This window comes from Megalobrama amblycephala, linkage group LG1 (assembly GCF_018812025.1).
Source record: "Megalobrama amblycephala isolate DHTTF-2021 linkage group LG1, ASM1881202v1, whole genome shotgun sequence".
NCBI lineage: Eukaryota > Metazoa > Chordata > Actinopteri > Cypriniformes > Xenocyprididae > Megalobrama > Megalobrama amblycephala.
The window spans coordinates 6430421-6455043 of record NC_063044.1 but is presented as its reverse complement, the minus strand read 5'-3'; the positions used below and the strand labels follow the sequence as shown (position 1 = coordinate 6455043).

General features: G+C 37.7%; 1 protein-coding gene across 4 annotated transcripts in view; it reads left to right on the top strand.

Moving 5' to 3' along the window:
- Positions 1-24623, top strand: part of coro7 (coronin 7) — a 187274-nt gene that overhangs the window by 157034 nt on the left and 5617 nt on the right. Inside the window, exons 10-28 of one of the 4 annotated variants that reach the window (XM_048181243.1) lie at positions 12594-12648; positions 12744-12801; positions 12901-13046; positions 14383-14478; positions 14690-14791; positions 14874-15018; positions 15505-15680; positions 15764-15872; positions 18334-18420; positions 18506-18648; positions 18831-18935; positions 19027-19112; positions 19201-19342; positions 19447-19536; positions 19841-19957; positions 20214-20349; positions 20460-20551; positions 21468-21554; positions 21764-22905. In XM_048181243.1, coding sequence (XP_048037200.1) covers positions 12594-12648; positions 12744-12801; positions 12901-13046; positions 14383-14478; positions 14690-14791; positions 14874-15018; positions 15505-15680; positions 15764-15872; positions 18334-18420; positions 18506-18648; positions 18831-18935; positions 19027-19112; positions 19201-19342; positions 19447-19536; positions 19841-19957; positions 20214-20349; positions 20460-20551; positions 21468-21554; positions 21764-21772 — 1981 coding nt within the window. In that variant the 3' untranslated portion in view covers positions 21773-22905. Of the gene's footprint in view, positions 1-12593; positions 12649-12743; positions 12802-12900; positions 13047-14382; positions 14479-14689; positions 14792-14870; positions 15019-15504; positions 15681-15763; positions 15873-18333; positions 18421-18505; positions 18649-18830; positions 18936-19026; positions 19113-19200; positions 19343-19446; positions 19537-19840; positions 19958-20213; positions 20350-20459; positions 20552-21467; positions 21555-21763; positions 22906-24252; positions 24397-24623 lie in introns of those variants that run through there. The other 3 variants (XM_048181240.1, XM_048181256.1, XM_048181249.1) reach the window with 3 other exon arrangements.

Here is a 24623-nt window from a genome sequence, read left to right as displayed (position 1 = left end):
TTTAATAAATGTTTATTGTTTAATAATTATTCATTGAACATTAATAAATGTTCATTTCCAACATACTTTGGGTTAATTTTAATTAAGCAATACAGTAGTTTTTAAACAATAGTTGAGTTAAATAAAACTACCCAGCAGGTTGGGCAAACATTTAACCCTACCGCTGGGTTAAAACAACCCAATTGCTGGGTTTGTTCATTTTCAACCCAACTTGGGTTGTTTTTAACCAAACATTTTTTAGAGTGTAACCTCAAGGAGATGTTTTAATCTAAAAAGAGCCATAGAACCAACTTTATACAACCTAAACTGGTAACAAGTGCTGCCAAAAACCCACTGAAGAATCTTTTTTAGTTCATGCTTAAAGTAAATGTTCTTGGTAGTAAGTGTATATTTTGCCTCACTCTTTCTAGCAATTTCAACTCCATAGTTACATCCAGAGTGTTTAACTTCACATGCTGAGGTCTCTGTAATACAGGCAGGAAGCCAAAAACATCTTCTGTTGTCCACATGTGACGTCTGAATCATACACTTTTATAGTTTAGCTTTCATAGGCTCATGATTCCAGTCCCCATAAAATAAATTTTGAACTTCTTGTTAACTATTTTAGATATAATTGATATTCTATATCTATATATTGTCCCTGATGCTATAGGAGATGTTTTAGAGGTTCTGTGTAAATTTGGTTTTATACATACTCATGGTTCACCCAACCAATTAAACCTCAGTTTCATTACAATTTAGATTGTGTATATGCGATTCTTAAGTTGCTATATTGTTCCTTGGAGATTAAAAAAGTACATTTCTTGAGGAGTTTTGGTTTCTCGGTTCTTTTAAGCACCAGCACATGAATGTTTTTCTGAAGAGCTAGTGAATCAGAAGCTCTTGTGGAACTGCAGAAGTTTCTCCTACGACATGTGACTGTGTTTTTGGTCTGGTTTGGATGGGCATCCCAGGCTGCAGGTGGGCTGTTTGTTCTCATTCACCACTAATCAGATCTGGATTTGTTTCCTGAAGTCTTTTCGTGTTATCACAGCCCACACACACCTGTTTGGCAGGACTGATGCTGTGTGTATGGTATGTTTAGAAACCCTGTTTTGTTTCTGAAGGACCCTTGTGTGTCCCACTGGATGAACTTTAAAATCCACCCTATATTTTCTGCTGAGTAATCTGTTTCTCATGCTAATTACAGTTGATAAAGTTATCCAGGTCTCAGGCTACATATCGGCCACTCTGGGAAGAGGAAGTTGTCCTTTTCTCTCATGTAGATGCTCATAAAGCCTGCGCTGCTGTTTCCCACACTGCTGTGTGTGTCTTGTGGGAGAGTAAGCGAAACGTGGGGATTTACTGCTGATAGCGGCTGATGCGGTTCAACAAGACATAGACATGGACTCAACAGCCCACATCCTTCCCAGGCACACGTACAAAGGCCCTGGGGCTGTAACTCTTAAATCATGCATTTTGGGTTTGGAGAACAATAGAAGCAATCAAATTAACATGAGGGCAACAGTATGCAAGTGCCGTGTCAAGTCCCAGTTATTCCAGCAAAGTGCATGTAGGAATTTTTTTTTTTAAAGTAAATAAATATAGAGGCAAAAGGGGTGCATAATATAGAGGCTTGAAAGTGCATGCTGGAAGGCCTTCCAAGAGAGCATTACAATAGTCCAGTCTGGATAGAACAAGACCTTGGATGAGAATTTGTGTGGAATGCTCCAACAGGAAGGGTCTGATCTTTCTAATGTTGTATAAGGCAAATCTACATTGTAGCATTATGATCTGTGAAGCTTAAACGATCATCCATCACAACTCCAAGGTTTCTGGCTGTTCTGGAAGGAGTTATGGTTGATGAACCTAGTTGAATGGAGAGGTTGTGATGAAGTGTTGGGTTGGCCACGACCGCAAGCATTTCCGTCTTTGCAAGATTGAGTTGAAGGTGGTGGTCCTTCATTCGGGCAGAAATGGCTGTCAGGCAGGGTTTGATCCGAGCAGCAACCGTCGGATCATCTGGTTGGAATGAGAGGTAGAGTTGCGTGTCATCAGGATAACACTGATAGGAAAAACCATGTTCCTGAATGACGGATCCTAGTGATGACATGTAGATGGAGAAGAGAAGTGGTCCAAGCACTGAGCCCTGAGGTACCCCAGTAGCAAGATGAGGGGACTTAGGGTGCGTTCACACTTGTAGTTCGGATCGTTTGGTTCATTTGGTCCGGACCAAAGAAAAAAAAAACATTTAGTCCTGGTCCAATTAGTGTTCAGATTGGTAATATTATCACCGAACCAAAAGATACCGAACCTTGAGGCATAGGGATAAATTCACAACGTGATTGGTCGGATTTTATAACGTATTGCCTATTTTGAGACGGAACTTACCGAAAATCCAAAACAGTGCTGTTTTCTGAGGTAAATGCGCTCCTTGTGTGTGCGTAGTGGCGCATAGCCTGCATGTTATGGTATTTTGGCCAGCTGGGAACTCGTGAACAGCGGCGGGAATCCATCCGTCACACACAAACGATCTGCTGTGTGGACACGCGCATCTGATGCCTGTGATGGGCAAACTCGCGACTATGATGAGAGAAAATGGATATGTGTGAGGATTCTGTCCATTTTAGGGTCTCGTCTTCCTGTTTTTGGTTCGTTTACATGTCTTTGGACCATGTTGCGTTCATATATCATTCGAACCGCACCAGAGTTCGTCTGGAAGCGGACCGAGACCCATCTTTTCAGCGGTCTTGGTCCGTTTGTTTGGTGCGCACCAGGGTTCGGATGGCAGCGTTCACACATGCTGAAATGAACCACACTAACCGAGCAATCGCACCAGGGTTCGTTTTAATCGAACCAAACATGACAAGTGTGAACGCACCCTTAGACACCTCACCCCTCCAAGATACCTTGAAGGACCTACCTGAGAGGTGAGACTTGAATTACTGGAGCACAGTTCCTGAGATGCCCTTTGTCATGAGGGTTGACAGGAGGATCTGGTGGTCAACGGTGTCAAAAGCAACAGACAGATCCAGCAAGATGAGTACTGATGATTTGGAAGCTACTCGTGCCAGTCTCAGGGCTTCAGTAACTGAGAGCAGGGCAGTCTCAGTTGAGTGGCCGCTCTTGAAGCCAGACTGGTTGATGTCCAGAAGGTTGTTCTGTGTGAGAAAGGTAGACAGTTGGTTGAACACAGCTCTCTCAAGTGTCTTTGCAATGAATGGAAGAAGGGATACCAGTCTGTAGTTTTCTAAAAGTGCTGGATTTAAAGTGGGTTTCTTAAGCAGTGGGGTAATCCTAGCCTGCTTGAATGCTGTGGGAAATGTGAAGAGAAGTGTTAATAATGTGAGTGAGTGCAGGTAAAATTGAAGAAGAAATGGCCTCGAGAAGATGAGTGGGGATAGGATCAAGCGGACAGGTAGTAGGGTGATTGGAAAGGATGAGTTCGGAAACTTCGGCCTCCGAGAGTGAAAAGGAGGGAAGAATGTTTGTGTTTGCTGTTAAAATGTGTTTGTCAGTATGTGGTGTGGAGAATTGGCCGCTGATGGTTTTTGTTTTTATTTGTGAAGATTATGGCAAAGTCATCAGCTGTAAGAGTTGATGTAGGATGGTTTTGAAAATTTTTAATTTTATTGTGGTAGTATGTGGTTTAAGCATTTGAGACAGGATTTGAGAAGTAAGAGAAGAGTGACTGATACAAGATAAGGTCAGTAGGATCTTACAATTTGTGCCACTTGTCTATATATATATATATATATATATATATATATATATATATATATATATATATATACTCATTACTGAAAAAGAAAGGCATTACATTGTGGAATTTCATTACAGAACATTTCAGTATTCTGCATCATAAAGGTAAAAAGGTGATAATGTTTGACCACGCCCACTGCATAAACCTAGTCCACTTTATCACAGCTGAAGCTCCTTCGACCCTCATCTATCACACAGCTGTCTGTCTGTCTGTCTCCGCCTCTCTATTCCACCTGCATTTCTACAGCACAGTGACGTCTCACACACGGCTGCCTGGATTCAGACCTCAGGGCCTTTAGTCTAATAATGCAATCCCAGCCTCCACCATCATAATGAGAGTAATAACGTGGGTTTATCTGCGGATCTTGAACGCACCTGCAGGTTATTCATGGCTGAATTGGAGTTTACTGACAGCTATGATGCTCATGAGGCCACTGCTGGGATCTTCCTGCCAAATTCCTGTTACGTTTCTGATAGGAATGTCGAAACAATTTTCATCCTGTGAAGCTCACAAAGGGCACTTTTAATATATAAAGCATACTTCTATACAGTTTCTGAATTTTGTGCTAGCTTATTGTGTCTAATATGCATTTTTTATATATGCACTGAAAAAATACCTGAATGACATTTGCCAGAAAGTGCCAGTATACAGATTTTGCAGTAAACACCTTACCAGTACTGCATCCCATAATGCAGTACACTCATCTTGACCTTCCATTTCCAGTTGTGATGAATGAACCACAATTAATATCAGTACTGATTATTAAAATTTCCTTATTAACTTCCAAAAGTTAAATGCAAAAAAAAAAAAGATAAATAATGGACCCTTCGCCTGGAGTTTGATTGACAAGCGATCTAGCCAGTCATAACGCCGAATCCGCTATTTTGTCCGACAAAGCAGTCAGGAGTTAGAAGATTAACCTCGGTGGACTTGAACTTCAAAAATGGTGTGTACTGACGTCTTTCAGTAACCAAGGTAACTAAAATGCCACACACTGAATTAGATATGCAACATAATGTGACAAAAAATTACTTTTTGATTTAATTAATAATTATTTTGAATGTACTTAATTTACATAATAATTAATAGTTCATTAATATTAATAATAATTTTCATTATTTAAATGTTACTTAATTTATTGTTGTTGTTGTTTTATTTAGGTTTTTTTTATTATTATTTTGCAAACTGGATGCCACATGCTAAATCAAATGCAATGTTGCAAAGTTGTGGAAAAAAATTTTTTTGTGAGTACAGTCAGTTGTTCAACACATGTATGCAGTGTCCTGACAGCCTGTGCTAATTGAATACTGTGTGTGCGTGTATGCGTGCGTGTATGCGTGCGTGTGTGTGTGTGTGTGTGTGTGTGTGTGTGTGTGTGTGTGTGTGTGTGTGTGTGTGTTGTTCTCTGTGTCCAAAGACGGCTTACATCTGGATTAGTGTCTTTCTCATGCGGAACGTCCCTCCAGCCCACAATGCAGCAGCACGTGTATGTGTCGTTGTGTGTGAGTGCATACAGCCACTCAAGAATGAGTGCTTCATCGTTCATTCATGACGGCCTGCCATGCGAAACTGACTACTGGAGCTCAAAACACACACACACAGCGTCCGCAGGGATTCGCTGGTGTGGGAAACACTTTCCTGGGTTTAGTTGCACTTGAGTAAAACAGTGAAGTGAGGCATATCTGCCTTTATGTGTGGAGTTATTCCTCCCACAGGACAATCAAGTTTCCTCTTTCATAGTTTAGCAGACTTCATAACAGTTCTCATGTGTGTTTTGTTTGGGTATCAATTTGTCTCTGATGTTTCATGTAAAATTCCTTTGGAGAAATAAAAATAGACGTGGATAAGAGAATAATGGACATATAATAAGAGTATTGAGAAAAAAAATACAATTCATAATAGTGTTGTCAAAAGTACCGACTTCGATACCAAGTCAATACTGAAATTTTAACAATTTGACGCTTTGAGCGATTCATAAACACCTCTGATTGGCCATTGTGTTCACACACTCAACAGATATGTCTGTGATTGACTACAATGATCAACGCACGGGAGTGTTTGAATTTGAAATTCTGTTTTCAAACGCTTCTGTGTGCATCTGTGTAAACGCTCGGTGATCATTTTAGCCAATCGCAGACATATCTGTTTAGCTCATGAACACAAAGGCCAATCAGAGGCGTTTATGAATCCACTCAACAGCACTCAAAGCGTCACGTTTTTTAAAATTTCAGTAACGACTTGGTATCTAAGTCGGTACTTTTGACTAATTCATAATAATATTAATACAATAAAATGATAAATGATAGAAGCTCAGATCACTTTATCTTTGTTTGAGCTCATATTGAGAGCTCTTGGCAAATCTGAGCACAGTTTGAGGTGTTGTTGAGATCTTTTCTTAAACTCTACTGGGGTCTTATTTCAGGAGAAACATCTGAGAAACAAGAGACTTCAGTTTTCTTACTGCTGTCAAGGAGAAACAACTTGATGAGATGTACATATTGAAACGTCTGACTTTTGTTTGCAGACTTTAAATGCAGGGCAGTTCTCTGTTTGCTTTCGGTTTGAAAAATCTATTGCTGTCTAGGAAAAACAGTTGAGAATTAAAGAAGATAGAAAAGTTTGAGTTCATATCTCTGACTTTTGATTGAAAACTTTGGAATCTTGGCAAATCTGAGCACTGTTTGAGGCGTTGTTGGGATCTTTTCTGAAACTCTACTCTCTTATTTGCAGGAGAAACGTTTGAGAAACAGAAGACTTCAAACATCTTAATTCTTAATGGATAAACAACTGAGAAATAATGAATTTGACAAATGTTGAGTTTTGTTCAATGAGTTTTGTTTGCAGACTGTCATCAGATTCACCAAGGTCTTTTTCCGAGGAGCAAAATCTGATAAATCTCAATTTGCTTTCCTTGTTTGCTGCTATTGAGAAACAATTAACCATATACACGAAACGTTCTTAGGAACTTCCACAGTAATATAAGCCAGCTGGAAAACTTCTGGTGAAATGTTACTTGTTGGTATGTCGGTATCTTTAATGTCCTGAGGTAGCTTTAACAGCATTAATACTGTAATACTTAGTTTATTATCAGAATATAGGCACTTAAAGGTGCCCTCGGATGAAAAATTTGAATTTATCTTGCCATAGTTAAATAACAAGAGTTCAGTACATGGAAATGACATACAGTGAGTCTCAAACTCCATTGTTTCCTCCTCCTTATATAAATCTCATTTGTTTAAAAGACCTCCGAAGAACAGGCGAATCTCAACATAACACCGACTGTTACGTAACAGTCGGGGTGTACGCCCCCAATATTTGTATATGCCAGCCCACGGTCCCAACATTATCATTATGAAAGGCATTAGACAAGGGCAAAACGTCTGGATCAATGTCTGAATCATCAGACTAGGTAAGCAAGCAAGAACAACAGCGAAAAATGGCAGATGGAGCGATAATAACTGACATGATCCATGATAACATGATATTTTTAGTGATATTTGTAAACTGTCTTTCTAAATGTTTCGTTAGCATGTTGCTAATGTACTATTAAATGTGGTTAAAGTTATCATCGTTTCTTACTGTATTCACGGAGACAAGAGCCGTCGCTATTTTCATTTTTAAACACTTGCAGTCTGTATAATTCATAAACACAACTTCATTCTTTATAAATCTCTCCCACAGTGTGTAATGTTTGCTTTAGCCACGCAGCATAGCCTCAAACTCATTCAGAATCAATGTAAACAATATAACAGTATACAATACTCACATAATCCGACGCATGCATGACGAACACTTTGTAAAGATCCATTTTGAGGGTTATATTAGCTGTGTAAACTTTGTTAAGGCACTGTTCAAGGCAAGCGCGAGCTCTGTGGGCGGAGAGCACGGGATTTAAAGGGGCCGCAGCATAAATCGGCGCGTTTATAATGATGAAAATAGGCAGTTAAAAAAATTAATAAAAAAAAAAATCTATGGGGTATTTTGAGCTGAAACTTCACAGACACATTCAGGGGACACCTTAGACTTATATTACATCTTTTAAAAACATAATCTAGGGCACCTTTAAATAGTCAGGCCTAGTGTTAATTTAGTTATTCAAATGTAAGACGCATTTAAAAAAGACGCGTCTCAGTGTTTCTCCTCGGCAAATCTACCATCAGTTTTTACACTTTTGTGTGGAAAAAAAAGTGTCAAAACACTGTAAATTGAAGATTTACTTGTACTTTAGTTAGATTCGTTGAATAAAATATGAGTTTTCACAAGTGTGTCAAACTCATTGAGCTTGAGCTGAACTGACTGACAGCTGACGTGATTATAAAGGGAGAGATCGGTGCTCGCTTTCTGTGTAATTCATTCGCAAGAAAAGTTATTGTTTTTCATGAGATTTTGTGAGTACTTCATACTTCATCTTGACAAAAATGTATTTTTAAACCTAGTGATTTTATAATGTTTCATATTTATTCAAAAGCAAAACTGAGTGAAAAACTATTACAGGAAATGGCTAACATGAGTCAGTAAATTCTCCTCTGCCACCATCTGATGGTTATAATGGTAATTAATGTCTTTTTTTTTTTTTTTTTTTTTAAATAAAAGTGTTTCTATTATATATATACATCTTGAAACGTTCGGTTTTACAAATGAGGACAATCTCAGAAGGATGAACAAATAATGTTTTTGGTCATCACATTAAAAATAACATCTGAAGTGCTGGAAAAATGTTGTGTATGCATGTCTAATTACAGACACCACATTTCTTATTCAAACATTCCCATTAGCTTCATTTTATTTGCAACCAATAAAACTTTATAAAAATACAACATTAAAATTCAACCATTGATGGTTTTGTGTTGATGTACAGCGAGAATGACAGTTTACAGTTGACCAGAAATGCCCAAGCTGGCTTAACGAAAACCAGGAAGTAACTGTGCATATGGTCAGTTGAGCTATTAAAGAGATTTCATTAGTTTTTCCTTTCATATCGAGTCTCTTTCATCAGAAATCTGCAGATGCAGAGTAGATGAACAACAGCAAGGGACATTGTTGAAATGTAATGATATAGAGTGGTGCATTGTGGGAAGGAACGCTGTGGGAACACTGGAGGTGTTTGTGTATTTCCTCCGACATGGGAACGCAAGGTTGCGCTAACAAAGCGTGGCAACCCCTTACCGACTTCAGAGGCCTGGGGCGAAGACGGGGGAGGGGAGAAGTCAACCGTCAAACACACAATCCCACCAATCACTGCATTGGGGAAAACCTGAGGAAGCAAAGCTTGCCAAGCATGCCATTCAGCCGACAGAGTTGAACGTGGCCCGACATGTCAAGTTTTTCACTGCTAGCTCACTTCTGCATGACACTCTGTGGGCGAGTTGACTAATTAGTGGTTTATTTGTGTGTAAACTTCTTTAAGTCCTTGTCTTTGTCCTGTTGGTTTTTTCTAATCCAGAGTGACTTCAAAATGTTTACTAAAGGCTCAGTCTCTCTGGAGTAACCTGAGGTGATTGTGCTCAAGGCCGCAGTCGTGTTGAATCATAAAGTTGTGTAGAATTAAAAAATTACAAATCTGTCATGTTATTCCAGACTCACATGACTTTGGTGAAGATTTTGATTGCTCTCATACTGGGCACTAGGGCTGTCAAACTTCAAAAAGGAAGACAAAAGCATCATAAAAGTTGTCCATATGATTTGTGAGGTATAAGCCATAGCTTTATGTGAGGAACAGACCAATGTGTAAGCAATTATTAGCATTTTGTTTTTGTTTTTTGTAGTTGTATTGGTCATTCAGGACTCAGTGTTTTTAGTGAAAAGCGAAGATATTAAACACTGTTGGCTCTACAACAAAATAACGCAACAGTTTGCATCATTTTTTTTTTTGAGTTATGACAACTTTGAGTAAATTTACGTTCAACCAACAAGCTACATTGAGTTAGAGGAACTTAATTTGTTGCATAAACACAAATTTTTAAGTTGGTTACTCAAAAAATTAAGTCGCTCCAACTACCAGAGTTGTAGCCCTGGAATCAATTAATCTTATATATTTCAGTTCAAATCAACAGCTATCATAGCACATGCTAACATAACTTATTTAACATGTATATTTAATGAACATGTAAGATAGCACGTCACTGGCATTAGCGCAGTCATTGCTTATAGAGTCAATGTGTTTACCTTCATGTATTTACTCTTCAGCACAATGGTAACCACAAAAAACTTCAACATTACAGAAACTCTTTTAAATGTCAAACATAACAGCATTAAACATTAGCAGGTCTTTCTCTTCACTAAAAACAAATGAATTAACACTTCATTTCAACATTTATTCCCCTTTCCAGTCCCAAAGCATGCTGGGAACTAGAAATCCACTGCCTAATTTCTTAAGTTATCAAGACAATTTCATTAAGTTACTACAACCTAAATGAACGCAAAAATTTGAGTTTAAATCACAGATGATATTAAGTTGTAAAGATCAACATTATTATGTCAACAGAACTCTACAAAATAATGTTTGACACTTAAAAGGTTTAATTAAAACAATAAATTAGATGCATTTATATATGTTGTGGTAACAGGTCCACTGAATTACTTTTTCAAGTGTTTTGGTGAACTGCTCCTTTAAAGGGATAGTTAACCCAAAAATGAAAATTTTGTCATTACTTATTCACCCTCAAGTTGTTCCAAACCTCTATGAGTTTCTTTTTTTCCGTTGAACACAAAATAAGATATTTTAAAGAATGTTGGTAACGGGACAGTTGACGGCAAAAAAAAAATACTATGAAAGTCAGTTGGTTCCGTCAACTCTCTGGTTACCAACATTCTTCAAAATATCTTATTTTATGTTCAACTGAAAAAAGAAACTCATAGAGGTTTGGAACAGCTTGAGGGTGATTAAGTAATGACAAAATTTTCATATTTGGGTTAACTATCCCTTTAAGGCTCCGCTCCAGGGCACAGTTGCGGCAGCTCGTGGTATTTTGTGAAGCGCAGGAGCTTGAAGTGATCGGTCGTGTCCCACGCTGTGAGGTGTTTGATGTGGCTCAAAGGTTTGATCTGGTTTCTCCCACACTTGCTCTGATTCAACCAAAGCGGGAAACACACCCCGCTCCCATCAGCATGTGACTCAAAATAGATGCTCATGTTGCTGTTGTGACCCCGGCACCCATCCATGCCTAAGGCATCTGCGGGCAGAGAGATAAATGTGGCTTTGTATGTGTGAAATACGCTCGGATTCCAGTCCGAGGTCAAGCGGCCGCGACACCGATCTGCTGTTTTCAAATGTTTGTGTCTGGTCAATGAAGCAGATTGTTGAAGAACTGATTGATGTGGGTTTCTGTATTGATGTGAGTTTATTTTGCTGCCTATGCTGCCACCAAGTGGTTCGAAGACACTATTAATATTTTTGCCGCAGCAAGAATTATAACTGCAGACCTGTTGGGTCTACTTATTTTTACCTCACTTTGAGTTCACATTTACCTGATTAAAGTTGCAGTAAGTGATTTCTGAGAAACACTGTTGATATTTGAAATCAGCCCAAACAAACACACCCCTCCCTTCATTGCTCCACCCCCAAAATACATGAATATGCAATGCAAAAGTGTATGTCTTTTTATCATAGCTAGATTTTAAAATGTAATTTATTCCTGTGATGCAAAGCTGAATTTTCAGCATCATTACTCTAGTCTTCAGTGTCACACGATCCTTCAGAAATCATGCTCATATAATGATTTGATGCTCAAGAAGCATTTATTTTTATTATCAATGTTGAAAACAGTTGTGCTTATTCATATTTTTGTAGAACCTGATACTTTTTTCATTATTATTTAATGAATAGAAAGTTCAAAAGAACAGCATTTATTTGAAATACAAATCTTTTGTAACATTAAAGGGTTAGTTCACCCAAAAATGAAACTTCTGTCATTTATTACTTACCCTCATGTCGTTCCACACCCGTAAGACCTTCGTTAATCTTCAGAACACAAATTAAGATATTTTTGTTGAAATCCGATGGCTCCGTGAGGCCTGCATAGGGAGCAATGACATTTCCTCTCTCAAGATCCATTAATGTACTATAAACATATTTAAATCAGTTCATGTGAGTACAGTGGTTTAATATTAATATTATAAAGCGACGAGAATATTTTTGGCGCGCCAAAAAAAACCAAAATAACGACTTGCATAGTGATGGCTGATTTCAAAACACTTCATGAAGCATCGGAGCACAGATGAATCAGTGTATCAAATCAGCGGTTCGGAGCGCCAAAGTCACGTGATTTCAGCAGTTTGGCGGTTTGACACGTGATCCGAATCATGATTCGACACAAATGATTCATAACGCTCCGAATCTTCATGAAGCAGTGTTTTGAAATCGGCCATCACTAAATAAGTCGTTATTTTGTTTTTTTGGTGCACCAAAAATATTCTCGTCGCTTTATAATATTAATATTGAACCACTGTACTCACATGAACTGATTTAAATATGTTTTTAGTACCTTTATGGGCATTTAAGGTGTTAATTGTCTTGCTGTCAATGCAGGCCTCACTGAGTCATCGGATTTCAACAAAAATATCTTAATTTGTGTTCCAAAGATGAACGAAGGTCTTACAGGTGCAGAACGGCATGAGGGTGAGTAATAAATGACATTATTTTCATTTTTGGGTGAACCCTTTAAGCGTCTTTATGGTCATTTTTGATCAAATAATACATTGTTGCCGAATAAAAGGTATTTATCTCATAAAAAAAAAAAATCGTACTGATCTCGACTTTAGAATGCTGGTGTATAGAAGAAAAAATAAGCTCAAGATGTTTTCGCTCTGAGGAACATGTCAGTTAATATCTGTGATTTAATTTTATCCGCAGGACTCTGGTGCCGCTGTTTGATCCGGATTCTGGACTACTTATTGTGTCTGGAAATGTATGTGACCTGTTATTAACATACTTTAAGACATTTTTAATGTCTACAGTTTTTTATTTTCAATACTAATATAATTATTAATCATGTTTTCTCAGGGTGAGAGTGTGATTGACTGTTTTGAGGTGAACACCAGTGAGCCCTACCTGTCTCAAGGTAACACAGATGTTTATCTTGATGCTCTTCTTATAAAAAAACAACTCTTTTTTCATGTTTCCTGAAGCGTATCTCTCTCTCTTGTTCTCTTGGTCTCAGTGAGTCACTGTTTGACGGACGTGTCGACCCGTGGCGTGGCTCTAGTGCCAAAGCTGGCTCTGGACGTCGGCTGCTGTGAGGTTTTACGGCTGATGCAGCTCACGGATAGCTTCATAGTGCCCATCAGCTACCAGGTGCCTCGCAAGGTGAGGACTAACACACCACTAACACTAAATATACACATCCAGGTCTGCTGACACGACAGGGTAAAAGCACTTGGCATGCCCTGCATCAAATATGATGTATAAACTGATGAGAACATGTAACGGAAATGTGATTTCCACATTTTCCACGAGTTGCATAAATCTGAATTTGTAATGGTTTCATTTTATTACTATTAAATTATAAATTTTTACAAATTCACAAAGAAATATATTTCTAAAAATGTGTCAGAAAAAGAGAAGCTTTAAAGTCTTCCAGTAGTTTTCTGCCAAAATAAATGTTCTAAAGTTTAATGTTTGAAAGCAAAGAAATTAAGGCAACTACAAATATTAGTATTGTAATTTTACTACATATTTATTTTCACATTTTACTACATACATTTCACTGTAAAATAAAAGTAACCTTTATTAAACACTTTAATATACATTATTTTTAATACAATAGCAGTAGTAATATATTTCTTTATTAATTGAATATAATACTTTTATACTTTTATATTTAAATACTAATAAAAAAATTATTATTATTATTATTATTATTATTATTATACAGTACAATAGTATTATTGCAATAGTAATATATTTCTTTATTAATTTTTTTTTCATTTTTATAATTCAATTTAATTTTAAAATTATAAAATAAACTATAATGATAATAATAATTATTATTTACTTGTTTTTTACAGTACACTAGTATTATTGCAATAGTAATATTCATTTGTTTAAATGTATAATTTAATAGTAATAAAATGAAACCACAAAAACAGTAATAAATATTAATAATAATATTAATATATACTTTTTATTTCTAGTAGAATAGTATTATTGCAATAGCAATATATTTCTTTGTTAATTTGTAAAAATGTATAATTTAATCGTAACAAAATGAAACCACAACAACAGTAATAACTATTAACAGTAATAATAATAATAAATCCTTTTTTTATTTTTAGTACAATAGTTTTATTGCAATAGTAATATTTCCTTTGTTAATTTTGAAATAAAATAAAAGTATAATAATAATTTATTATTTTATACTTGTTTTTATTTTGCAATACAATAGTTTTGTCGCAAATTTTGCAATACTAATATATTATTTTGTTTATTTTTTATAATTTAACTCATAATAAAATAAAAATATTATTATTTTATAGTCATATTGAATGGGGCGGAATTGGTTTTCCTTCTTTTTTTGTCCGTACCTGATCACATTCCTGGTGTAAGATCATGTTTGCGCCTTGAACATTTTTCTATCATCACTGAAAAGTGAAGTACAAAATCATCTAATCTGAATCTGAATTGTGTGTTTCGTGCGTATCAGGCAGGACAGGACTTCCATGCGGACTTGTATCCGGACACTGTGGGTCACACCGCGCCCATGACGGCAGAGGATTGGTGGAAAGGAGAGAACAAACAGGTCTGTTGAAAGCAACTCATTTCACTTCTGTTTTATTCATGGAGAATTGATTGGTTAGCCTTGGATTTATATACTGAAAATTGATCAGTACAATAGATGGTTAGAGGGAATCGAATGAAAAATAAGAGGAAAACGTCATTTCAAATGCAGAGAAAATTGCTCTATTAACTTTTTAGGATGTTTTTAACTCTATAACACTTCTCTGTGACAGGTGGAGCGAGTCAGTCTTCACCCGAGCAAGAGGCCAAAGCCCAGCGCTCCATCAGCTCAGAAGACTTCAGCTAAGGATCTGCCCCGCGTCAAGAGCAAAGAGGTTAGTGGGAGGAACATCAGAAAAAATGTCTACTCTACACAAATGGTCTTCCTGCAATAGCTTTCTCTCTTTTTCTCAGGAGACCTCAACCTCCAGCAGTCCCCTTAGCACCCCCAGCAGCAGTGCCGCCCCGTCCCGCTCCCCGTCCTCCACCAGCGGCCTGTCGTCTGGCTTCCTGCCGAGCCCGAGCCCCAGTCAGAGCTCCCGCGCCTTCCAGAACATGCTTGGTCAGTCCTGGACCTGCTCCATCAGTCTGTTACTCTACTTTATACTTATTTACAGACACATTTTATTAAGAAGATATTTCAATAGCATGTCTGATTTAAACCTCAGAGACAAAAATGCCAGTAGAGTTGGGAAGTTAAACACGGTCTGTATGTCTGTATTATGATTATGGTTCCTTGGTTCCAAATCCTCAGTTTTACTCTCATTTAATTGGAGAAAGTTGTTAGAGAGCCAGAGCTTAATGTCATTGTAACCTTCATGTACTTTGTCCAAAGAACATGTTTTATCTAAGCTCACAGGGAAATAAAACTGAAGATCATCAGCATAACAATGGTACTTCAGAGGAAGCATAGAGAACAGCAGCGGTCCCAAAACCGAGCCCTGAGGAACGCCACATGCTAAAGGGGCCAACGTGGAGGAAAAGTTTCCTAGATTGACAGCAAATGTCCTGTCCTTTATAGTAAATAGCTTGTGATTGTGATTCTCAGGCCCGAGTTCGAAGTTCCGTCACATCCAGGGGGCCGTTTTGCACCGGGACACCCACATCACCAACCTGCGTGGGCTTCATCTGACTACACCAGGGGAATGTGATGGCTTCTGTGCCAACGGGCAGCGTGTGGCGGTTCCTCTCGCCATTGCCGGAGGGCAGATCGCTGTATTTGAGGTGCAGTACTATATTCAGCCCTTGTTTTGCTAATCTTAGATTCATTTACTGTAACTTGCTGCTGCATCTGTCTTCTTCTGCAGCTGTCCCAGCCTGGAAAACTGCCGGATACCGCCCTACCCACCATCCAGAACTCTGTCAATGTGGCTGACTTCTGCTGGGACCCCTTTGACACACACAAGCTGGTTGTGGGTGAGTGTTTCAGTGATCACAAAATGATAGTTCTCATCCTGGATGCTGATTGGTCAATACAGAGTCACAGCTATGATGCTATATACAGTGGTGTGAAAGAGTGCCTTTTTTTTTTTTTTGCATTTTTTCACACTTTTAATGTTTTAGATCATCAAACATATTTAAATATTAATCAAAAGATAACACAAGTAAACACAACATGCAGTTTTTAAATGAAGGTTTTTATTATGAAGGGAAAACAAAATCCAAACCCACATGGCCCTGTGTGAAAAAGTGCTTGCCCCCTAAACCTAATAACTGGTTGGGCCACCCTTGGCAGCAACAACTGCAATCAAGCGTTTGCGATAACTTGCAATGAGTCCACTCCTGGGAAGGTTCACCACTGTTCCATGTTTTTGTCATTTGTGGATAATGGTTCACTGTGGTTCGCTGGACTCCCAGAGCTTTAGAAATGGCTTTATAACCTTTTCCAGACTGATAGATCTCAATTACTTTCTTTCTCATTTGTTCCTGAATTTCTTTAGTTCTCAACATGATGTGTAGCTTTTGAGGATCTTTTGGTCTACTTCACTTTGTCAGGCAGGTCCTATTTAAGTGATTTCTTGATTGCGAACAGGTGTGGCAGTAATCAGGCCTGGGTGTGGCTAGAGAAACTGAACTCAGGTGTGATAAACCACAGTTAAAGGGTTAGTTCACCCAAAAATGAAAATTCTGTCATTTATTACTCACCCTCATGCCGTTCCACACCCGTAAGACCTTCGTTAATCTTCAGAACACAAATTAAGATATTTTAGTTGAAATCCGATGGCACCGTGAGGCCTCCATAGCCAGCAATGACATTTCCATTAATGTACTAAAAACATATTTAAATCAGTTCATGTGAGTACAGTGGTTCAATATTAATATTATAAAGCGACAAGAATATTTTTGGTGCACCAAAAAAAACAAAATAACGACTTATTTAGTGATGGCCGATTTCAAAACACTGCTTCAGGAAGCTTCGGAGCATAAATGAATCAGTGTGTCGAATCAGCGGTTCGGAGCGCCAAAGTCACGTGATTTCAGCCGTTGGCAGTTTGACACGTGATCTGAATCATGATTCGATACGCTGATTCATAATGCTCCGAAGCTTCATGAAGCATTTTGAAATCGGCCATCACTATATAAGTCGTTATTTTGTTTTTTTGGCACACCAAAAATACTGTCGTCGCTTTATAATATTAATATTGAACCACTGTACTCACATGAACTGATTTAAATATGTTTTTAGTACATTAATGGAAATGTCATTGCTGGCTATGGAGGCCTCACGGTGCCATCGGATTTCAACTAAAATATCTTAATTTGTGTTCTGAAGATTAACGAAGGTCTTACGGGTGTGGAACGGCATGAGGGTGAGTAATAAATGACAGAATTTTCATTTTTGGGTGAACTAACCCTTTAACTGTGGTTTATCACACCTGAGTTCAGTTTCTCTAGCCACACCCAGGCCTGATTACTGCCACACCTGTTCGCAATCAAGAAATCACTTAAATAGGACCTGCCTGACAAAGTGAAGTAGACCAAAAGATCCTCAAAAGCTACACATCATGTTGAGAACTAAAGAAATTCAGGAACAAATGAGAAAGAAAGTAATTGAGATCTATCAGTCTGGAAAAGGTTATAAAGCCATTTCTAAAGCTCTGGGAGTCCAGCGAACCACAGTGAACCATTATCCACAAATGACAAAAACATGGAACAGTGGTGAACCTTCCCAGGAGTGGACTCATTGCAAGTTATCGCAAACGCTTGATTGCAGTTGTTGCTGCCAAGGGTGGCCCAACCAGTTATTAGGTTTAGGGGGCAAGCACTTTTTCACACAGGGCCATGTGGGTTTGGATTTTGTTTTCCCTTCATAATAAAAACCTTCTTTTAAAAACTGCATGTTGTGTTTACTTGTGTTATCTTTGATTCATATTTTAAAAAAAAATTGATGATCTGGAACATTAAAGTGTGACAAACATGCAAAAAAAAAAAAAAAAAAATCAGGAACTGAAAAAGCACTTTTTATCTACCTACATCTCAAAGATTTACAACTGGGGATCCATGAGGTTACAAACATATTTCAATTTAGCAAAATGCAGTAATGTCTGTTAATGTTATTAATAAATGTCATTATACTGTTAACATGTCCATACATTTTACATTTATTTAGTTTACAGATCAGTGACTTTATATTCTAGTATAAAATGACACTTCGTGAATTTTGTTATTGTAGTGCTTCAGTTGTTTTGCTTAGTTTATTTCATCTTTATTTCAGTCATAGTTCACCATATCAAAAGCAAGTTTAATTTGTAGCAAATTAATTGTTTGAAGAACAGCTGTATCTTCAGGCATTTCATCAAAAGAAACCCTAATTACATGCTGTCTGAATATTGAAATATGAATGTCAGCGTTGTTCTCTGATGTGTCTCTCTCAAAGCCGGTGATGATGCCAAGATCCGCGTGTGGAAGATTCCCAAAGAAGGCCTGACAGAAACCCTGACTGAGCCGGAGTGTGTTCTGCGCGGTAAGAAACAGGCACATGTGACCTCTGAACTTTAATAGCAGTAATTCTGTATTGTTTGATTGACATGCACCTTGACCAATGGCAGGACACACTGAGAAGATCTACTCCATCAAGTTCCACCCCCACGCATCCGGCCTGCTGGCTTCCTCCTCATACGACCTCACGGTGCGCCTGTGGAACCTGGAGACAGGAGAAGAAGTCAAGCGACTCACTGGACATCAGGACCAGGTCTGTCTGTCAATCAATCGATCGATCAATCAATCAATCAATCAATCAATCAATCAATCAATCAATCAATCAATCTATCTATCTATCTATCTATCTATCTATCTATCTATCTATCTATCTATCTATCTATCTATCTATCTATCTATCTATCTATCTATCTATCTATCTATTTTTTTTCTCAGATATTTGGCATAGCTTGGAGTCCAGACGGGAAACTGCTGGCCACTGTGTGTAAGGACGGAAAAGTGCGTTTGTACGACCCACGCAAGTCCACAGCGCCCATCCAGGTTAGTTTAGCATCAAGTAAATGTTATCAAATTTCAGAGGCAAAATAAATCATATCTTTTTGACCAAGTTTTCCTGTCTTTGTCCCTGCAGGAGGGCCCGGGACCTGAGGGCCAGAGAGGGGCCCGTGTAGTGTGGGTCTGTGACGGCAAGTACCTGATGGTTTCAGGATTCGACTGGTACAGTATACCACAAATTTAGTCAAAAATGATACTGTTAGTGTCTGTCTGGCTCTAAAAGAGTTTTAATGGCTTATTTCCTTCACAGTCGCAGTGAAAGGCAGCTGTACCTGTTCTCCGCTGAGTCCTTGGCATCCGGCTCTGTGGCTTCTGCACCTGCTGATGTGTCTCCCTCGACCCTTATCCCGTTCTACGATCCCGACACCAGCGTCCTCATCCTCACTGGGAAGGTGCGTGAGCGTGTGTCCATATTTAACATTAAAAAATGACCACTAATTTACAATAACAACCAGATTAGTCCAACAATGTGTTTTTTTATCCTTTGGTTTTTCAGGGTGACACACGTGTTTATATATACGAGATCGTGCCTGAAGCGCCGTACTTCATGGAATGTAGTAGTTTTCATTCCTCTGAACCACACAAGGTATTGATGTTTTAGTATTGTTGTTGTAATATTCCTATTGCCATCTGGTTATTAGTTCTATTATTGTACTAACCTCTCATAAAGAGGTAACATTTTAGGTCATATTTTACCCTAAAAATAACAAGAAAATATATTATATTTTGCATTAAGCAGTGTTATTTTAGTATTGTTGAGATACTTTTATAGTTCTATTGATATTTTTAATTAGTTTTTATTGGTATATATAATTTTTTTGTGTGTGTGTGTGAACTGCACACATACAGAAAGCAACAATGTTTACAAATGTTTTACCATGTCGTCTCAGGGGTTGTGTTTCCTGCCAAAAATTGAATGTGATGTGCGTGATGTGGAAGTGGCTCGGGCCATCCGACTCGGCAAGTCCACCATTGAACCCGTGGCCTTCAGAGTGCCTCGTGTCAGAGTAAGACACCCCCACACCACAACAAGACAACACTGACCTCTAGTGGGCATTTGGAGAATAAATAGTCCAAGATTAAAGAGTACTCATATTATTTTTTTTTTAGTAGTCTGAAAGCTAAAAATGATTAGTAATTTTATATTATATTTCTTGATACCATTAGCTTGATTATTTTTAAGCACTTTTTCAGCTGTATATTGCAGTGTTTCTCATGCTAAATGAACAAATGTAAATATTTGAATCTGTCTTCACTCCACAGAAAGAGTTTTTCCAGGATGATGTATTCCCTGAGACTGCGATGTGGTGGGAAGCATCTCTGACCGCTGCTGCCTGGCTCTCTGGATCCAACGGGCAGCACCGCAAAATCAGCCTGCAGCCTAAAGACATGACGCCTGGTACAGCTCAACATCACCAAACACAATTCACAGAATGCCTTTCCAAAACTGCTATATAAAACCTGTGATACCATAGTTTTAAAATACCCTTCCATATGTCCTTTTTTCAGTAAGTGAAGCACCAAAAGAGGCTCCTGTGAGGAAGTACCTGCCCTCCTCTGTCTATCTGGAGGAGAAAACTGATGAACAGAAGAAAGAGGAGGTGTCTATCTATCTATCTATCTATCTATCTATCTATCTATCTATCTATCTGTCTTTCTGTCTTTCAATCGATCGATCAATCAATCAATCCATATATATCAATCCATATCTATCTATCTATCTATCTATCTATCTATCTATGTCTGTCTGTCTGTCTGTCTGTCTGTCTGTCTGTCTGTCTGTCTGTCTGTCTGTCTGTCTGTCTGTCTATCTATCTATCTATCTGTCTTTCTGTCTTTCAATCGATCGATCAATCAATCAATCCATATATATCAATCCATATCTATCTATCTATCTATCTATCTATCTATCTATCTATCTATCTATCTATCTATCTATCTATCTATCTATCTATCTATCTGTCTGTCTGTTTATCTGTGTGTGTGTCTGTCTGTCTGCCTGTCTGTCTGTCTGTCTATCTATCTATCTATCTATCTATCTATCTATCTGTCTTTCTGTCTTTCTGTCTTTCAATCGATCGATCAATCAATCAATCAATCCATATATATCAATCCATATCTATCTATCTATCTATCTATCTATCTATCTATCTATCTATCTATCTATCTATCTATCTGTCTGTCTATCTGTGTGTGTGTGTCTGTCTGTCTATCTATCTATCTATCTATCTATATGTCTGTCTGTCTGTCTGTCTATCTATCTGTCTATCTGTCTGTCTTTCTGTCTGTCTTTCAATCGATCGATCAATCAATCAATCAATCAATCCATATATATCAATCCATATCTATCTATCTATCTATCTATCTATCTATCTATCTATCTATCTATCTATCTATCTATCTATCTATCTATCTATCTATCTATCTATCTATCTATCTATCTGTCTGTCTGTCTGTCTGTCTATCTATCTATTGTTAATCTATTTATATTTATATGTGTGTGTGTGTTTCTTGCAGTTGCTCAGTGCCATGGTGGCTAAGCTGGGAAACAGGGAAGACCCTCTGCCACAGGAGTCATATGAGGGGGTGGATGAAGAAGAGTGGGTGAGTGAAGAACTGACCACACACACACACACACACACACACACACACACACACACACACACACACACACACCTGCTGATTCATGACATTCTTAACTGATTCATAAATGTTCTAAATCCTGTGTGTGTGTGTGTGTGTGTGTGTGTGTGTGTGTGTGTGTGTGTGTGTGTGTGTGTGTGTGTGTGTGTGTGTGTGTGTGTGTGTTTCAGGACGACTAACACACAAGCCTTGCCTCGCGGTCCAGTCAGGGTGCCAAAGCAGACATGGGACGTGCCTGCTGTATTTTAATCTTGCCATTCCAGGGTGCCAATGTATCTTTGAACCTCCTAAACGCTCCTCATCCCGTCAGCTTCACCTCCAACGGCCTGCTGATTCACTCTCACACACTCCTCTATCTTCCAGCTAATCGACCCGTCATCTTTTTGCATTGTTCATAACTGGAGTATTAATATCTGTTATTAATGGTGAAATATGATTCCTCACACATAAACACATTCATACGCATAGCTCAGATGTTCATCTCAGACGCATGACGCACATTTAAAGTACGACAGGGTTTTTTCGGTGTCATTTTTAATGACGGGCATGAGTTTTGTACTGCTGTTATTGACTGTATGATGACTGCATGATAGCACAAGCCTTCCTTGATCTGTAACACAAAACCTCTCTGGGTGTTTTCATTGGTGAATGTGTACTTAATACCAACATTTGACATGTGGTTAAATGTACATTAATATTGTGGTAATTTGTGGGATTAAATGTCACCTCCTTTAGGTGCAAGAGACCTTTGATGCTCTTTGCGAAGCACTTTCTTTGCAGCGTTGAGATATTTTTTAACATGTCTGGAACAAAACTTTACCTCTAATTGAATGATCTGGAGACACTCCTTTTTAAAACTGGAATATATTCCTCTCTGTATGTTTCCTTCTGCTCAACCTCACGAACAGTATTAACACAAATCTACTTCATGAGGGTTTTTTCTCCTAATCAGGTCTATCACAAGGCAATACAACTAATTTAGTTTTTTAACAGAACCTGTTTACATATGTCAGGAACTGTACCATGCATGTTAAGGCACATGTACCATGTGATGTCCAGTGCTTGACATGTGACCATGTACTCACACATAAACGGTAGATGTTAATAGATATATGTTAATGGTCTGCTGAGTGTTTTTTAAATGTGAGCTAATTTTGTTACCAATATGATGTTTTTGGGATGCTTTTTCATGGCACTTGTAACTGCGTTCATTTTAATCCTTTATAGGCAATAATGTTTTACACTTCTCTTATGGAATGGAATCAGTCTTGTTGGAATGTTGCCTCAGAATAAAACATTGAGAGCTAATATACATATGAGTGCTGTATTTAATAATGGTGATCATCATAATCATATTTTTTATGCAATAATATAATGCAATTACTATAAATAATTACAAAACCATTAAAACAATCCATAAGAAATTTCAGAGAGAACTCATTGCATATTATTATTATTATTCACAATATAATTAAATGTAGAGTTTCAATACAAGAATAAAATATTATATTATCTTTTAGGTAATTGCATAATTAACAATAATTCGTAACAGTATTACAAGGGATTCAATTATTAGAGTTATTTAAATAATTTATAATAAGATAATTTTTAAAGTCGTTTTGAAAATAAAAACTATATTTTCTTAGCCCATGGTCGTTCCTTCGATCGAAAGCCTATTCATTTTCCCCATAGACTTTTGGAAAATCACAAAAAATAAGCTCTGTGTTTAACAAAGGGTTATTATGACACTTACACGTTTTGTCTATCAAGGTAATCTTTACAAGTTAACACAACATTTATACATTTTGAAGCCTAAATAAAGTGGTCAGATATAAAAAGTAGGACACCATGGTCGTGGATCAACGTCACCACCACCAACTTCCTCAAACTTTATTTAAAAAACATGCTCGCTGATTACAATCTGCGCTGTGTATGAATACTTATCCACTTTTTCATGAGGAATGCTGTCCAAATGTCCTGTTTGTCATGATGACGTCTAAAGTCCCCGCCAAAGGAAGTAGTTCCTTTTAGCAACCGCCGTTTTTAAGACACAATAAAGTTTTAAAATATCACAAGCGGGTAATAACTGGTGTGTTTTATGTCATAGACCAAAACATGAAAATATTTAGAGGCTTTGTTAACCACAGACCTTATTTCAGGTGATTTAGTAAAAACCCATTCAAAAAACCCATAGACTTTAGGGCGATGGAACCGGAAGTCCTAAAATGCTAACTCGCTTCCGGGTTTTGCCTACAAAAACAACAGTTGAGTGCATGAAGTGTCCAACATTCCACACTTCGTTTTTTTCTGTTAATTTAGTGCATCATCCGGGTGTTTAAAGTGTACTTTTTCTTTTCAGAATTTTCAGTGTGAACGTACTACTCGCACTATTTATACTTAAAAACATCATAGAATAGTGCATAAGTAGGTGAATTGGGACGCACCTATCATCTCTGAGGTGCTCAATTAACTTCCATAGTATTTAATTTTCCCCATACTGTGGACGTCAATGGGGTCCATCAACTGTTTGATTACCGACATTCTTCATAATATCTTCTTTTGTGTTCAGCAGAAGAAAGAAATTCATACAGGTTTGGAACAACTTAGGGTGAGTAAATTTTCATTTTTTTTTTTTTTTTTGGTGAACTGTCCCTTTAAGATCCTCCAGCCAGCAGGTGTCAGTGTGTGTTGTGTGTGTGTTTGCGGCTTTTCTTCTCCGGTTTTATCAACCTTGATGGAGCTGCACGTGAAAACATTCGTCCTCGGTTGAAGTGTTTAATATCACCACCGTAGATCCGTCATGGTATGTTCATATATTCATATACAGAATATGGTCATTTTATGTCGGCTGCTCTATATTTAATCTCTAGAAATTATATCGAGTGGGTCATTCGATATCAGATACTCTTATGCAACGACCTTGTATTTCATTTTCATAACAAGAATAATGTCAAATTATCTTATGAACAGAATATGGTTGTATGATCGATTAATAAACCTTTATGACTGCAGATTCAGAAGTGATATAAA